Genomic DNA, 18711 nt, shown 5'->3' with positions numbered 1-18711 from the left:
GTGGGCTAATTTTTGGGGCCTGGAATGGCCGACACTTACTTCTTTATCCTGTGAATGCCTAATTTTTCAGACTGGAATTGAAAATCAATGGGTCTGTAAACGTTCCGCCAAATTGTGGAATGAATGCGGACCGATTTTACACATGTGCGAATGGACCCTATATGTATTTGACATGTGTTTACTGGCTGCTGTCAGTTCTGGCTGATTTAGGAAAAAAAAAAAAAAAACGTTTTTGCTGTAGAAAAAAAAACAAACATTTTTTAGGGCAACTTTTCCAATTGCAATACTTCTGTTATGACATTGTCCATGTGGTGGGACTATTTGTGCACAGCTAGTAAGTCTTTTGTGGCTGCAAATATGAACTAAAAGTTCGCCTCCCATTAAAGTCAATGGGGCCCGCCGTGAACTTGCGGTTCATGGACATTTGAGAAAGTTTGTGGCGAACGTTCGTGAACCGCCCCGGCCAATGTTCATCCATCACTACTGGCCAGTAGCACACCGCCTGTATTAGTAAGACACCACTCTGTATAAATGAGGACAGGAGGCATAGCAAACAGCAGCACTGTCAGTCTGTGGGAATGGAAGGGGGAAGGGCAAGGCTGGCCTTTGGGGTGTGCGAGCTGTGCGGCCGAACAGGGCACCATGGGCAACAGGGGCGCCATGCGGCCATCACAGCTCGCAGCAGTCAGTTACTCACAGCAAGGAAGAGTCACAGCAGGACTGTGTGAAGATGGGGCTAGCTGAAGATCAACGCACCTGAAAAAAAAATAGCCGTGGCTGGCCCGGCAGGTACACTGCGCATACGCTGCCGCCGCTCGGGAAAGCCCGTACATAATCGGCTATTCTCGGGCAGATGGCGCATGAGCGGAGACGTGTTGGCGCCGGGCGGCGCCATTTTTAAATGCAAGGCGCCTCACCAAACGGTAAGTGAGACCCCTCCACAGCCCCTGCATCTCCTCAGGAGATGCAGTGCTGTGGGCATGGTACAGGAGATTCTCCAGGAGAATCTCCTGTACCATGCCCGCAGCACTGCATCTTCTGTACTATGCCTGCAGCACTGCCTCTCCTGTACCATGCTCACTGCCCTGCATGTACCATGCCCACAGTCCTGCATCATGCCTGCAGCCTCTGCATCTCCTGCACCATGTTGGCAGCCCCTGCATCTCCTGCACTATGCCCGCAGCTGCTGCATCATACCCGCAGCCCCTGCATCTCCTGCACCATGCCCGCAGCCCCTGCATCTCCTGCACCATGCCCGCAGCCCCTGCATCATGCTAGCAGCCTCTGCATCTCCTGTACCATGCCCACAGCCCCTGCATCTCCTGTACCATGCCCGCAGCCCCTGCATCTCCTGCACCATGCCTGCAGCCCCTGCATCTCCTGCACCATGCCCGCAGCCCCTGCATCTCCTGCATCTTTCTCTCTTATTTGTTACAAATATTTTTTCCCTCTTTGCTTATGTTTAGGTGACCAGGGGGCGAGGGACGAGGGTTGAGGATTAGGGGGGTGCCACAAGATTAGCTCGCACAGGGCGTCTGAACACCTAAAGCCGGCCCTGGGGGAGGAGGGGGCGGTAGTGATAAATGTAGTAGCAGATTTAGATACACTAACAAACTGAAGCCAAACTCCAGCTCAGATTTTATAATCAGTTTTTTTTCTTTTGGGATAAGTCCTTGTTCACATTGGAGCGACTTGTCATACGATTTGAATTTGCAGTGGGGCATCAATTTGAAAAAGTATTTCCTTTACTACTTTTTGGCAATTTTGGGTGCAACTTGCATAGACATGTTTGATGTAAGGTGAATTTGCACGATTTCAAAGCTGCATTCAGTGTGAACGAGGGCTAGGGGTTTTAAATGAATAAATGAAAGCTGATTGTTGTAAGCAGGGCCAGGAGAAGGGGTGGGCAGGAGGGACGGCTGTGCGCCCCGTGGTATCATGTGAGGTGGGGGGGTTCCACAAGGAGATTGGGAGGAGGGAATTGTATTGGAAGGGGGAATTTGGGGGGTGGCAGAGGGTAAGTATTGTTCTAGGAGGGGAAATTTGGAGGGGGTGCTAAGAATGGTGATTTAGGGGGATTTGTGTTGGGGAGGGGGAGAGGATTTGTGCTAGGAGGGGGGGGGGGGTTGGGGGAATTTGTACCAGGAGGGGACATTTTAGGGGTAGAAGAAATGTGCTAGGAGGGGTGAATTTTTTTTTTGGAGGGGGTTATTTGAGCTAGGGGGATTCGGGGGATGGGGGAGCAAATATTTGTGCTGAGAGGGGGGACTTCAGGAGGGGGGCAGATTTGTATTTGGAGGAGGGGGAATGTATGCTCAGGGATAAGCATGCAGATTGGTACCCGTAGGGGGATTTTTGCTGACACACAATGCTCAAAAGACCTTGGAGGGGGGGAGTGCAGTTTTGCATGTTCGCCCTGGGCTCTTCTTGACCTTGTCCCGGCAATGATTGTAAGCCACTCTGCCACCTGTAATGGTTTTTCTTATCCATGTGAACTAATAAAATCTGCTGGAGAGCTAGTGCTTTTGAAAAACAACAGACTTGTTGTCTGGATCATCAGGTGAATATAAACGACAGGCTAAAAAAATAAAACAAATTCATCCATCACATATAAGAATTAGTAAACTGCAATATAATAAAGGTTTGTTTCTGGGTTTGAAGTGATTGTGAATTCTTGGGGTTTTTTTTATTAAAAATAACAAACACGTCATACTTACCTGGTCTCTGCAGTTGGTTTTGCACAGAACAGTCTTTTCGGGACTCTCTTTGGCGCTCCTGGCCCCTCCCTCTTTTTGGGTGCCCCCACAGCAAGCAACTTGCTATGGGGGCACCCGAGTTGAGTCACAGCTCCGTGTGTCCATTCAGACGCAGAGCCGCAGCCCGGCCACGCCCCCTTTATCTTCTCATTGGCTGAATGACTTTGACTGCAGCAGGAGCTGCTGTCTCAGCAAGTGAGGAGGGGAGTCCCTGGCAGCCGAGACACTGCTGCAACATTGCTGGATCTAGAGGGGGCTCAGGTAAGTATTAGGGGGGCTTAGGGGGGCTGCTGCACACAGAAGGCTTTTTATCCTAATGTATAGAATGCCATTACAATCCCTTTAATACCTCCTTAAAGCGGTATTAAACTTAAAATCAAAAAAGTAATATATTGCAGCTTACCAAGCATTAGATGTGGTGTCTGTATTCATTTTCTTTTTTTTTCCCTCTTTTTCACCTGGTGATCTGCCCAGTAACACAGCTCCTGTATTAGTGAAACACAACTCTGGATAAATGAGCACAGGAGGCATAGCAGACAGCAGCATTGTCAGTCTCTAGGGGGAGCGGGGTAGTGCTACATGTAATAGCCGATTTAGGCCTCTTGCACACGATACTCCTGTTTGAGCATCTACTTTTCCAGATGTTTTTTTTTGTATGTATTTGCACATATTTTCGCAAATGTGCGAAATTGTTTCTCACATTCTTCTTCAGCACAATATGTAAATGGTCATTTGCGCACATTTGTGCACAATCGCACATATTTGCGCATATTAGGTGTAAATTACTGACCAAAAATGCAGATATTTCTTTTTTGTTTTTACTGAAGAATGCACAGCGCTTGTTTACGTGCCTGTGTGCGTAGTGCAAAGCTGTACTGAGCTTTTTCCAGCTGCAGTGTGCAAAAGACCTTAGACACACTAACAAACTGATGCCAAACTCCAGCTTACACATTATAATCAGGTATAACAGTTTTTTTTCCTTTTGGGATAAAGGTTTTACATTAATAAATAAAAGCTGATCATTGTAAGCCCCCCCTGCCAGTGTAATGGTTTAATGGTTTGTCTCTTCCATGTGAACTGATAAATAGAAACACAGAACACTGATGGCAGAAAAGGACAGTAGTCCATCGAGTCTGAACATTTAAAAAAAAAAAAAAATTGGGTTTGTTTTTTTACTTTTTCGTCTGAGTATGTTTAAAGCGGAGCACATAAACATTTTTTACCTAAAAATACCCCCCTAATCCTAAACTATCCCCTAATACCCTAGGGCCTCTTTCACACGGGCGTTCCGTATGTCTGTATATCACCCCATCCGTTTGCGGGTGATATACGGACATAATGCATGTCAATGGGATTGCGAATGTCAGTGGATGACCATCCGCTCACATCCGATTTGCGTCCTTTCAGTTCTGTTCTGTTTTTTGCAACGGAACAGAACCCTATTTTTTCATCCGTTTAAAAAATGGAAAGGACGCAAAATCGGATGTCAGCGGTGTCATCTGCTGACATCCGCAATCCCCATAGACATACATTATGTCCGTATATCATCCGCCAACCGATGGGATGATATGCGGACATACGGAGCGGATGACACAAGTGTCATCCGTATCCGTAAAAAAAAAAAAAAAAGTGCTGGAGCGGTTCGCATCGCAATACGGTCCACTCCGTGTGAAAGAGGCCTAACACTAACCCCACATTACAGGTCATTACAGTTATAGAATAAAGATAGATACTTACCTTTAAAATTGATTGCAGAGTGCGGCCATCTCCGGTGTGGGCATCTGAAGCCGAGGTGTCCCCTGCTGTGTCCTTCTTCCGGGTTCCTGGCTACTCAGAATGCCGATCGCAATCTCGCGCATGCGCTGTAGATTGTGATCTGCAATCAGAGTAACGGCTGGGAACGTTCCCATTGCATCCTGGGATTGATGACGCTCATCTCCCAGGACGCAATGCAAAGGAGAAAGTGACGTCGGAAGGAAGGTAAGTTAATTTTCATTAAAAACAAGGTAAGTGAAAAAAAAATATATTAACTATCCAATTCTTTTTCAGGTTTGTTTACTCCACCTGATGCTGCAAAGTTTTTTTTTAGGGTGAAACTCCGCTTTAAAGTCAATTAGTGCCGGTTCATATTGGTGCATGCGGGAACGCTGCGAGTTTCCGCATCGCACCCGACTCACAGACAGTTCACACTGCCATATGCAAACTGCTGGGAGTGTCAATACAAAGTTAACGACACCCCCAGATCAGTTCGCATATCGCAGTGTGAACTGTCAATTGGGACAGGAATCGGATCACACAGGTGTGAACACCCATGCGACCTGATTCTGGTGCGGATAAAAAAAAAAAAGGGTCCTGCGCGACTTTGATCCGAATGCAATGCAAATTCAGCCATCCGATCTGTATGACTGAATTTGCATTGCGAAGACATCGCATGTGATTTCCAGAGCAGTGCGCTGCGAATCACATACGATGTCTGACATTGCTGTAGTGTGAACTGCCACTGAACTGGCACTTACTGTTGACTGTCTCACTACCTCTGCTGGAAGTTTATGCCAAGCAAGGTACAATCGGCTGGAGAGCTTGTGCTTTTGAAAAACAGACTTGCTGTCTGGATCATCAGGTGAAAATAAAAGACAGAAAGGCCAAAAAAGAAAAGGAATTCAGCCATCACATCGGAATATATATAGAATTAGTAAACGGCAATATAATAAATGTTTTCTTGTGGGCAGGGCAGGGACAAGGGATGGTTGCCCTGGGCACAATGGCTTATTGCAGAGATGGTGGGGCACCCAGACCCTAACCCTAAGGGGTGGGGGGGGGGCGCAGTTTGGCATCCTTGCCCTGGGCGCAATCGTTTATTGCAGGGATTGGGGGGGGGGCACCTTGACCCTAACCCTAAGGGAAGGGGGGGGCGCAGTTTGGCATCCTTGCCCTGGGTGCAATCATTTATTGCAGGGATTGGGGGGGCACCTTGACCCTAACCCTAAGAGAAGGGCGCAGTTTGGCAACCTTGCCCTGGGTGCTGGATGACCATGTCCCGGCACTGCTTGTGGGTTTATTACTGCCTTGAGGTTGGGTGCCCCCCCCCCTGGGTGCCCCCCCCCCCCCCCCCCCCTGATCAGTGCCTGATGTTTCCACTCCATAGGACAGCATAGAATGATTTTCCTGAGAAGCCAGGCTTGCTCCATAATGCCGATGATCGTGCATGCTCTTCTTATACCCGGGCAGAGTTGATGCCCAGCGCTCCCTCCCCGGACCGGCGCTGTCCCGTCTGGAACAGTCAGGAGTGACAGGTGCAACCTGCATGAGGATTTCAAGTTCAGTGGGAGCGTCTTGGCCAATCAGCTGGCGTTCTCCCCGGCGAGGAGGCGGGTCCGGGTCCGGGATGGGCGGGCCGTGTGTGGCAGCTCTCCGCTGCCCGTACGGCTCCCCATATGATTGTATGGCAGCAGGCAGCCAGCAGTGTGCAGAGCCCGGACACACACACACAGATCGCCAGGATCTAGGAGGGATCGGGACAGGGAGAGAGGACACTCCGCCGGCTGGGGACAACTTTCCTGTGAGCGGGGGAAGCCGGCTATCAGTCTGACATTTGGAAGGGAAGGAATATGCCCCTGGGACATGTAATTGTGGAGAGGATCTGACATGACCTGCAGCATGTGTGGAACTGGTGGGAGGACTGTTTACCTCGGATGGATGGGCGCCCTGTGGGCACTGGGCACACTTCAAGCAGTTTGCAGTCAATCAGGTAAGTGGCAGAACTGTGTGTGTATGATTCCCTCCAGGAGAGTGCGATCCCTACACAGATCTGCACTCTACCCACGTGTCCTATCAGTGGGGGAACTTTTAGATACATTGTCACCAAGCAGTGATGCCAAGTCTGATCTCAGGCTGTGCCATCACAGAATCACTACAGACATCCCCCCACCACCCTGTCTAGGAGACCCCCCATTCCATGGATGTCATGTGTCACATTGTCCCTGCACCCCTGAGCAGAGTCTGTCACTCCCTGGAATCACTCCCATGGATTCCAGGGAGGAAGGGGTTAGCTGTGTGTGCAGACTATTGCACTCACTATGCCTGATTTGTCCAGATGAGCTGACAGTATACTGAACCAGTTCTGCTTAGAGCTGTATGTACAGTCACGTCCAGCCTGCGCTGGCTGCCAGCACTGTAGCTGTTCTCATTCAACCAATCTGTAGAGGGTGCATGCCTGGAGGAGGTGGATCTCAATGCAATCAGGGACTGCTGACAGCATAATTGATGACTCTTGGACAGTCCTGGGAAGTGCATGCAGGAGATGATTCCCCCAACAATAGCTTTAACAAACTCCTATAGTGGAGCCTGGCACGTCCATCTACCACCCAAGTAGAAAAATAATCACAAGGTGGCTAATCCTACAGCTCCCTATTTCTAAAAAAAAAAAAAAAAAGTAATTCCCCGTATTATATACTTTTGGAATGACAGCCATAGGGAGATGATGGATGGGCACATTGGGAACTGTCACCTTACTAGATGAGTCTTGGACAGTCCTGGGGAAATACGTACATGCTGAAGGTGGTCCTTAACATTGGGCACACAAACTCCTATAGTAGATCCTGGCACAACTACCAGCCAAGCAGAAAAATATTCCAAAAGTTGGTAATTCTACAGCTCCCTATTTCTATAACATCTATATTCCCTGTATGCCTTGGAATGACAACCATGTAGAGTAAGCTCAGCCGATGAATGGGGGGCATAGGAAGGGACTACTGACACCATACAAGATGAGTCTTGGACAGTCCTGGGAAATACATGCTGGAGGTGGTCCCTAATGTTGGATATACAAACTCCTATAGCAGATCCTGGCACATCTACCAGCCAAGCAGTAAAATAATCCAAAAGTGGTTAATCCTTCAGCTCCCTATTTCTATAAAATCTGTATTCCCTTCATTGTAATGTAAAGTCTTGAAATGTCAGCCATATAGAGTAAGCTCCTCTGATGAATGGGGGCATAGAAAGGGACGAGTGACACCATACTAGATGTGTCTTGGACAGTCCTGGGAAATACATGCTGGAGGTGGTCCCTAATGTTGGATATACAAACTCCTATAGCAGATCTTGGCACATCTACCAGCCAAGCAGTAAAATAATCCAAAAGTGGTTAATACTAAAGCTCCCTATTTCTATAAAATCTGTATTCCCTTTATTGTACAGTCCTGGAATGTCAGCCATATAGAGTAAGCTCCTCTGATGAATGGGGGCATAGAAAGGGACTAGTGACACCATACTAGATGAGTCTTGGACAGTCCTGGGAAATACATGCTGGAGGTGGTCCCTAACATTGGATATACAAACTCCTATAGCAGACCCTGGCACATCTACCAGCCAAGCAGTAAAATAATCCAAAAGAGATTAATCCTACAGCTCCCTATTTCTATAAAATCTGTATTCCCTTTATTGTACAGTCCTGGAATGTCAACCATATAGAGTAAGCTCTTCTAATGAATGGGGGCTTAGAAAGGGACTAGTGACACCATACTAGATGTGTCTTGGACAATCTTGGGAGGAATGCTGGAGGTGGTCCCTAACATTGGATATACAAAGATCACAGATCCTAATTCTTATAAACCCGTCATTCCCTTTATTATGGACTCTTCGAATGTCTGCCATAGGGAGTGAGCTCTGCTGATGAACGGGGACATAGAAAGGGACTGCTGACACCATACTAGACGTGTCTTGGACACTCCTGGGAAATATATGCTGGAGATGCTCCCTTACATTGGGAATACAAACTCCTATAACCTAGGCTAGCACATCTACCACCCAAGTAGCAAAATAATCACAAATTGGCTAATCCCACAGCTTCATATTTCTATAAAATCTGTAATGCTCTGTATTATATGACACGGAATGACAGCCATGGAGTGTGAGCTCTGCTGTGGATGGGGGACATAGGAAGGGACTGCTGTCATCATTCTAGATGAGTCTTGGCCAATCCTGGGGAAAACATGTGTATCTGTTGCTGGACTATTGTCATCATGGGAGATGGTTCCCAACAGGAGGCATGAAGCCAAACACATGTAGAAGAGCCTGCCACCCAAGTAGTGACACCATCCCTAGGTTAATTTCGCAGCACCCTTTTGTATAAATTAATTAATTCCATTAATCAAGCTGCATTGTACATTGTTGGAATGAGGGTTGGGGGCATGCTTCTCAATGAGCCAAGTTTTTGGAAGAAAATCCCTGATTAGCCCTGTTGTTGTGTTGTGTGTTGTGAGTAGATCTATTCCTGTGCAGGTGGGTTATCGGAGGGTGATGACAGGCAGTGCTGTGCTATGGACTGCTATTCATTCCTCTTCCTTGTCTCAGTGTGTGCATATCATTTTCTCCACTTCTGGTCATGCCTGTTTGACTGGCTCACGAGAGTTCTCACTTGTGTCTGTGATCATGCAGGCACGGAGGAGTGTATGGCTTCTCTCTTCCTATATGGCGTCCTGACATTTATAGGAATGATTGTAGACAAAACAGCTAAAATGTGTTTGTTTTCCAATAAATTGATCTCATTGGTTGTGATCTGTAGTTTATTATGCTTCATCCAATGGTGGCCATACACGTAATGATCTGATTGAATGATTCTTCAGAGGACCAGATAATATGATTGGATCTGTATATTCTTGAAAAGACATTGATTAATTTCAAGCAAAAGAAATTGATTTTATCCAAATTATTCTGATCGGTCATGACGAAAAATCGAACTGCAGGGAAATAGATAATTCAATACAATCATTAAGTATATGGCGCATTGAACAATTTTTTTTTGTTCTGATTGTATTCCTGATTGGACAGAAAAGCTGTCTATAATACGACCGTGTATGGCCTCCATAAGCAGAGTAGTCCTGATGGTATGATCCCTTGCTTGCACAAATTAACATTTATGTAAATAAGCAAATGTTTATATAATATTTTGTCAGCTCTAATGTTTATTTTGAGTAATAACATCCCATTCAGCGATGATTTAGTAAATCTGATCCTTCTTTAGCCATCCCATCTGACTTCTAAAGTGCTCTGCAATTTACTACACAGGCAGCGCTGTGTAGTTTACATTAAGTATGCAATTACTAGACTGTTGTGCTTGCACTTAGAGTGAAATCTAGATGTATATAGATGTATTGTTTTTATTATAAAATCCATAATGCAGATGAGTTACCCTGTAAATTATTACCGTGCAATAAATTTTATTTATGCATTTTTCTGCATCACCGTATGGAATGCCCATGTATTGTTATGTGACTGGAGTTAAACAGCGTGCCTTTAAAAAAAAAAAAACAAATATGGAAGAGTTCAGCAAGGTGCAGGTGTATTCGTCGTCCAGCTCCTTCCTTCATTCTGCAGCCAAGTTACACACTTCTTGCCAGCAACCCAAATCCAACTGCCATTGGCCTCCTTCCCTTCTACCTCCTCTGTTTATTTGCACAGGGGCTGGCCAGATAAGTCTTACTAGTTTATTTTGCTTTAATGAGATGTGTCATGTGTACACACAGTATTATACACGCCATGCTTTTTGCATGGCTTTTGGTCTACAGATAACTGCTTAAACCTGCTACCCGGAGCCTTTTTACTGCAAGTTGTTCTGCTTGATCCATAGAGGCAATCTGTAGGATATAATTGCCTGTTTTCTATCAACATTTTCTACTTTTTCATTTCTTAGTAAATGGAAGGAAGGGCTATCCAATGCGTAGGCAGAGGCTGGAGCCTATTCCTAGAGGTTGAATGTAGGACCTTGTAGGACTTTACCATTTAGAGCTGGAAATGTACATAGCCAACACGGTACCGTGCCTTTGCTCTTATCTGGCCTTTTAACTCTTTAATCCCCAGAGACAGCCCTGCATGACATCATGGGTTCAACGTTGTTCAGACTGGGTCTCCATTCAGACTGAAGCTTATGACCTCGGAGGTCTATCATTGTGCTGCAGCAAAGAATGCTGCCTCTTGACACATGACCTTAGAGTTTCTTCATTTGTAATCTCAAGAGCCCTTTCCTTTGTGAGCCCTTCTTTTTTTTTTTTTTGTCTTGTTTAAGGCCATGGTGTAGAATGAGGTTTCCCAGGCTGCATAGCCAGGATGGAACATATCCTTAGCAGCTATATCTACACGAAACCCATTGCTCCAAGTAAATCCTACTTTGAATCTATAAATCTGACCCATAATTTTGATGTATGGCAAACGCTGACATCTTTTTGTTGCTGGCAAAGTTGATCCATTGCGAAATAACGCCAATTCTCCCGAAATAATTTTGTTTCTTGGATGAGAACTACGAGCTTGACACTTCTAGGAGCCAATCCATCTTTCAAGCAAGAGTATAAATATGTTCTACAGTATGTGCTTCTACTAATACTCTCTTATCATTCTTTGTTTTGCAAATATTGTGTACGATTAGTCACTGGCACAGCTTGCAGGAGAGCAAAGACTCCGAAACGGGTTGGATATTTCAGCCAGATCCCCCCCCCCCCCCAATCTGGAACCACTAGCCGCGTCGGAAGCGTTAAGGCAACGCGCGCAGCAGCTAAGGGGTTAACGCATGTAATTAAGTCAGAAAGCAAAATATATTCTTGTTGACTCTCTGACAGTTGAATCCTGACATGTCGGTGCGGCTGACAGGAATATCTATGAGGACTGCCCTGTGGAGATGTGTTTGTTCTTTTAGGTCTGCCAAGGAATTTCTGTTTGGTCCTTTATGGAATATGCTCTTTATTTTGTAGTTAAAGATAATGCAAGCTTGTTTTTTGTTTTTTCCTTTACAGCTGTTTGATCAACTTTATGCATGCCTACTGTTTGGGACCATCATTTTCTATGATCTAATGCAATATTTATATACCCAAGTAAAGGGAATATCTAACATAGGTAGTCTGCTTTCGCATCATCTGTCACAACAGAAGTGATCACTATAATAAGGGGTCATCAATGGCATGAATATTTTGAAAACCATCTTTTTTGATATATAGCTTCAGCTAGGCTGGATTATCATTGCATGTTAAAAAATGGAAACATGCCATACATATTTATTTAAGCAAAATCAAGATCTATCTATCCTATCTATCTATCTATCTATCTATCTATCTATCTATCTATCTATCTATCTATCTATCTATCTATCTATCTATCTATCTATCTATCTATCTATCTATCTATCTATCTTTATCTATCTATCTATCTATCTATCTATCTATCTATCTATCTATCTATCTATCTATCTATCTATCTATCTATCTATCTATCTATCTATCTATCTATCTATCTATCTATCTATCTATCTATCTATCTAATCTATCTATCTAATCTATCTCTAATATCAGACATGTAGTGTAATCTACCTAAAGGGTTATCTATCAAGGAAGGGCTTGTCTGCCTATCCATCTATCTATGCATATAAACATATATTTGGGTGTATGCATACTGTATGATGCTTTTTTATTTAGAATTATACTAAGCAAAAAAGTGTTATTTATTTTGAGCTCCATCCCTTTAACTTTGCTGAATATTATTCTAAAAAAAAAAAAATAAAATAAAAATGGCCTTTGTTTTTGCATTTTTCTTTTTTTTTGTTTTGTTTTTGTTGTTTCGCATTATCTTTCACCACCACTAAAGAAAACTGGAAATTTCACTGCTGAAAACACACTGAGATTTGACGTTGTTTCATTATGGTCCGGTGACAGGTAACACAAGCAGCGAATAATACACTTTTGTCATCACGTAAGACAGGGTTTTGTAGCTGTTATTGTGCAGCAAAGAAGGAACACATAATTCTTCATACTTGGGAGGCCGTTTCAGAGTTGTCTCCTTTTTCTAGAAACAAACAGCAAGGGAATATTCAGAAGGGGCATGAAAGAAAGAGAGCCAATTTATTGTCCACACCTGAAATGGGTCTTATTCAATAAACATGTACATTTCAAACAAATTTCTATGTGGTTGTTACACAGACTGCATTTTAAAATTAAACAAAAATTCTGGACCAGAAGATATATTTTTTCCTTTATTTTTAGAATTTCAAAATGATCTTTTTTTTTTAATAAAAAAATTGGTTGACACTTGTACTAAGGAAAAAAAAAAAATAGGAATGATTTTGTACATTATTTGGGGAAAATTCATAGGATGTTTATTAAAAATGAAAGCGCTACCCTGGTCATTTTCTTGTATATACCGTGTATATATATATATATATTTATATATATATATATATATATATATATATATATATATATAAAATTGATTTTAACACTTTATTAACTGGAGAGGAAGGGAATCGACGTGGCCATTTGTTTTGTTTGGGTATTGCCCTGGCTTGCACAATGTCTGCCCCCTCCCTCCCAGTTAGCAGACTGCTATAAAGAGTTTGTTTTGGTCCAAATGAGAAATTAAGTGCAGATAAGCAAACCACGCTGCCAGAGGGCGACAAGATGTTGAGTGAATTGCTTTTAGATGAAACAAATTAAGGAACGAGGGAAGACAATCTGCTTCTTGCATTAATAGACACGCTCAGTGTTCAGAGGGGAGGTGACACATTTTTTGAGATGCAATTTTTTTTTTTTTTTGTTAGAGGATGGTATATCCTCCTTGCCCCCCCTCCCCCCCTCCCTAGCACACGCCTTTTTTAGAGGGATAGAAACCAGCAATTAGGGTAGCATTCCTAATTGAGGTATTTCTTTGGGGTTCTGTTGAGTTGTATACTCTTTGATGTTGCTAACCGTTGTGCATTGCTCATCCTACTAGCCCACCTGGCAGAAAAAAGAGTGTCTTTTAGGTTATATTGTATCAGCATGACTGCTTTTTGGTCCTATTTCAGCCTGCACTAATGAAAGGAGATGCATCTGTCTTGACGGGAGATCTTTAATCTCTGAGATTATAAAAATTGTCTATAGAAGCAATAACTAGTGTAGTTGTCAGCAGGGGGCAATTGTTCTTATATTAATCACATGAGATTAGTTTTGCAGAAGTAGTACAAAATAGAGAAGAAAATCATAGTGCAATCTCATGAATTTGAAATTAATTGTTTAGCCTATTTGAGGCGATTAAAAGCAGAAAGCGTACGTGACATGATACCGTTTCACTATTATGCAACGGTAGTCTTGATCAGAGTTGTAAAGAAATGTTGAAAAATCTCATGTGATTAAAATAAAAAAAAAAAAGAAAGCTTGCTCCTGAGAGATTTTGGTTGTGTGATCAGACAGCCAAAAATTGCCCTTCGCAGCCCTTACATCTATTTAGTTTTTGATTTTTTTTTTTTTTTAAAGATTTTTATTTTGTTTGTTTAATATATAAAATATGTTTTGTTTTATAACGTATTCATTTTTGTTAAAAAAATTATGTGTGGCGTATTTTACGTGCTGCTGAAATGTTACTGTATTACAAAGAGCATGCAATTCATCCATATGAGAGTTTCCAGATATTCTCAGCTATGATGAAAGTGCCATTGAGCAGTTCATAGCTTTTTTCAGGGAGGTCTTCAATCTGCAAGCTAAGTCGTAGTAAGCAAGAACTACATAGTGGCTGGACTGCCAATAAACTTATGCCAAGAAAAGTAGGCCTTCAAAAAAAAAAAAAATGATTTGCCTGTTTGTTGTAGCTATAGTCTATGACAGTGATGGTGAACCTTGGCACCCCAGATGTTTTGGAACTACATTTCCCATGATGCTCATGCACTCTGCAATGTAGTTGAGCATCATGGGAATGTAGTTCCAAAACATCTGGGGTGCCAAGGTTCGCCATCACTGGTCTATGACAGCCTTTTTCAACCAGGGTGCCTTGAGGTTTCCTCAGGGGTGCCTTGGCAAAATACCTAAAAATTACCCAAATATTTTATACAAGCTGGCATGTGGATTAAGCCTGCCTATTAGTTACATAAAGCCAGGGCTGGCCCAAGACATTGTGCTGCCTGGGTCCAAGAATAAAAGGATGCCCCCCCCCCAAAAAAAGAAGAAAAATCACGCCCTAAAAGGCCCCCACATCCATTATTTTATATAAATATACGATTTAGAAAATATTATACATCCTGTTATCTTCTTCCATAACTCACCACTGGACCGGTCCACCAAACACCCACTGTTTGTCATCAGTCCTCCTGTCACTCTTGTGTGTGCCGTGGCCACTGGCCTAGAAGATCAAGCCTGCCCTGCGTGAGATGGAGTGCACTGATGTCTGACGTCATTGCGCCCACCACGGTCACGTGAGGGATGTTCCCCAGAGGAGATGCTTCGCCTCCTCATACTCATCATTTTGCACTACAGGTGGCAGTATAAGATGGGGAAATGCCGCCCGTAACGCGCCGCAAACTGATGACACACAAAACTGCTGGGAAAAGGGAACCCAGCGGGACCCATGGTAGGGCCGGCCCTGCATAAAGCCACAGGTTTTCATTGTGCACCATTATCACCTTCTAGCTGCTGGTGTTCCAACAACCAATGACATCATTAGTTGATATGGAGGATGTAAGTTGCCTGCACAGCATCCTTATTTGATCTTCCCCTATCCCTCTCCATCAGCGTTGGGGTCACATTAACTGAGTGATGGAGAAAAACTGAGGAAGAAGAGAAACATTGGAATACTAGTCAGTGCCAGTTTGCAAAAGTGTATTCGCATTGGAAGCAGAAATCACCTTTAATGTTGGGTGCCCCACGTGTGTGGATGCTGCTGCGTTATGTAAAATTATTAGAAACGTTTTAACATTTTAGAATAGGGTGCCTCAAGACTGTCCATGATTTTGGACGGTGCCTCAAGATTGTCCATAATTTTTAAGGCTCGGTTTCCACTAGTGCGACTTGCGGTGCGACTTGACACATGTCAAGTCGCACAGCAAGTCAAAACCCATTGTTTTCAATGGGGCCCATTTCCACTGCCGCGGCTTCAGTTGCGGCGACTTCAAAAGTAGATCGTGCACTACTTTTGAGCCGTCTTCAGTGCGACTTCCCTCTATATATGAGGGACAAGTTTCACTGAAGCTGCAGTTTACTTTCGCTACGAAGTCGTGCTAGAAGTAGCACGACTTCGTAGCCGCACTAGTGGAAACCGAGCCTAAAGGGTGCCTTGACTGAAAAAAGCTCAGGTATATTTGTGATTGGCTATAGTATAACTAAACCCTTTGTTTAAAAATGTATGTATGGTTATTATAGGTTAGGGTGGATTGGTGTATTTTTTTTTTTTTTTTTACTTTTACAAATTAGTAAACTTACTTTTTCTTCTTGTGTCTTAGATACTAGTGCCCATTCCATGTTAATGATGTAAATGCCTCACTGTAAAAAAAATTGCAGCCAATAATACATGCACCAGGAGCTACTGCCAATGAAAGCCAGTGGGATTGGGAAGTATTGAAGCAGTACTTGTATTCAGTCAGCAGGCTGCACTGCAAGCAGCGGGTGCTTTTATCTCAGGCTGCATTCAAAGCTTTACTTTATGATTTATTTCTCATATTTTTCACATATTAATGCATGTGGTGCATAGGCCGACCCATTCTTTTGAATCGGATGCCCTACGCATGACAAATGCCCCAGAGAAGCTCCTGCACTTTTTTGGAGCAGAGCATGGCGTGTTTTTTTACTGCCCTATTTGGTCTGTTTGCAGCAAGTTCCTGAAGTGCGGGGCAAGGCGCACATTTACTGTGCGGTTTGCCACACGATTGGAAATGCGGAGTTGTGAATGGGGCCTTAGGGTTGCTCAGGAAGCATTGTCTATCTAAAACAGAAAGTTGAGCTACCGGCAGAATCACTAGCTTGAAAATACCAAACATGTAGGGAAAAGAACAACAATGGAAATAGTGGGGGGGGGGGGGGTAGTTTAGATACATTTAAGCTTTCTAAGTCCACAGCTATCAATTTCCAGGAAAAAAAAAAGTATTAATTGCCTTATTTATACAATAAGAGCGACCTATTATGATGAATGTTTTAAATTTGAAAGGAAATTTATAAAATACTTTTTTACTATTTTACTTTTTTTTACTATTATTGTAACCCAGTGTCGAGGTGTTAGAATCTCTTTACTGCGAATATAAAACAAACTATATTTAATTATTATCCCAGTGAGAACGACATTGGATTTATCGATAAAAACGCTTTAATTTTTGGCTCAGCATTCAACAGCTTTACCCTAAGGATCTAAATGTTGGCTTTCTACAGAATATAAGAGGAGCTGAAAAACTGAAAGCTACCAAGCTTTCCAAATGATTAACAATACAGTAAGGTTTCTGCTTTGTGTATAATTTTTGTTATCAGAGCAAATTCAGGCCTTTTTATTAGGTACTCTTGTTGTCTATGAGGCCCGACTAGATAGTTGCTATGTATATCATTAATACAAGAGAATAAATAACTACTGCTATTCGCTTTTTAAAAAATGATGACTATGACATTTATTATACATATTGCCCCCAGTAACATTTCATGAAAGCTAACAAAATTAGAGCCAATGTTTGGCTACTTATCATAGCTAAGCATAGCACAACATAGCAAGGTGGCAGTAGGCTACAGATAATTTTAGAGCTCCTGTTTAAGGTCCGTTTAAATGCACATTAGCAGCCATCCAGGCTTCAGAGACTGGGGGCCCATTCACACCACATGCAGTGCAGTGCTTTTTTTTCTGCATCAAAAAAGATAGAAAGTAGATAGAAAGTAGGTTTTATGGGTTCCAGTGGCAAAGTTTACGGTAGTGCAGTTTGTTCCAGTGGCAAAGTTTACAGTAGCGCAGTGTGTTCCAGTGGCATAGTTTACAGTAGCGCAGTGTGTTCCAGTGGCATAGTTTACAGTAGCGCAGTGTGTTCCAGTGGCATAGTTTACAGTAGCGCAGTGTGTTCCAGTGCTTTTCAGTTCCAGAAAAAAAGTACAACATGCTGCTTTTTTTCCTGCACAGAACTGTACTGGAATGTGGTAAAATGCATCAAACAAGTACAGTGAAAAAAGGAGGAAAAAAGCACCTGGAATGATAGGAAAAGGGATTGCAGAAATATGCCCCTTTTTCCTCATGGGAGAGTAGGGAAGGAAGGAGGCCAAGTTTAGGTCAGTCAGATTCCTTCCTTTTTTCCTCAGGGAAAAGGGCGGGAAGAGAAGTGTTAGTCCCCGGAGGCAGTCAGCTGTGAAGTAGGAGGTCACGTGGCTTGGCGGGTGACAGGGCTAACCTGAAGGGGCACGCAACAGTTAGGGAAGCTTCTGGAACTGCCTGGGGGGGCCTATATAAAGGGGGTTCCATCTCAGCGGGGCTCATTCGCCTCAGAAGGCATAGCTGTGGTGTTCCCTATCCCTCCCTCCCTTTATGTCACGGCTGTTGTTATGTGGTGGGTCACCTTTGTATCTAAACAAAAGGGGGACGGTTTTGCTATTTATTTAAGTATGTCAAGTTTATTAAGTTGGAAGTTATGAATTTTATCTGAAAAGATTTATTTATGCAGCCTGAGCTGTAGTGGCTGGGTTGTTAAAGCGGAGTTCCAGCCTTTTCTGTGTTTATTAAAAGTCATCAGCTACAAAAAGTGTAGCTTTTAAATAAAAAAACTTTCTTCAAATGCTGGCCTGTTTATCAGCCTTTATTCTGGCTAATTACTAAAGATGATCATGTACCGGCAGACAGTGCATATATTGTGGCAAAACAAAATTTAATCTGCTTGTTATCATAATTATTATTATAATTTTTTAGCACTCAACCAATCAAAAGTAGACTAATGCCTCGTTTCCACTGAGTGGTACGGTATGGTTCGGTTCAGTACGGTACGGTTCGGAACGGTACACCTTGCGTTTCCACCGCCAATAGTACCCTTTCATGATAGGCGTGGTGTAGCCGGAAAACAGTGATCGATGATTCTCTTTCAACCAATCAAAGTTCTGCAGAGTGTAGCTCCACCCTGTTGGTATGGTACTAATGTGCTTGGTACCCCAACGAAAGGGTCCCAAAAAAGTGGTACGGTACAGTTCGGAATTAGGATACCATTCACAATGGAAAAAGC

At 43.3% G+C, this 18711-nt stretch overlaps 1 protein-coding gene across 2 annotated transcripts in view; it reads left to right on the top strand.

Annotated features, from left to right (window-relative positions):
- The first annotated feature begins 6207 nt into the window (after positions 1-6207).
- The window catches only part of ERBB4 (erb-b2 receptor tyrosine kinase 4), a 1312942-nt gene continuing 1300438 nt past the window's right edge, over positions 6208-18711 (top strand). For both annotated transcript variants that reach the window (XM_082261897.1, XM_082261896.1), the window contains exon 1: positions 6208-6504. In XM_082261897.1, the coding sequence (XP_082118023.1) occupies positions 6402-6504 (103 nt within the window). In that variant the 5' untranslated portion in view covers positions 6208-6401. The remainder of the gene's footprint in view (positions 6505-18711) is intronic.

Source organism: Pelophylax lessonae (genome assembly GCF_965119305.1).
Source record: "Pelophylax lessonae genome assembly, chromosome: 6".
NCBI classification, from domain to species: domain Eukaryota; kingdom Metazoa; phylum Chordata; class Amphibia; order Anura; family Ranidae; genus Pelophylax; species Pelophylax lessonae.
This window is presented reverse-complemented; position numbering and strand designations above follow the sequence as displayed.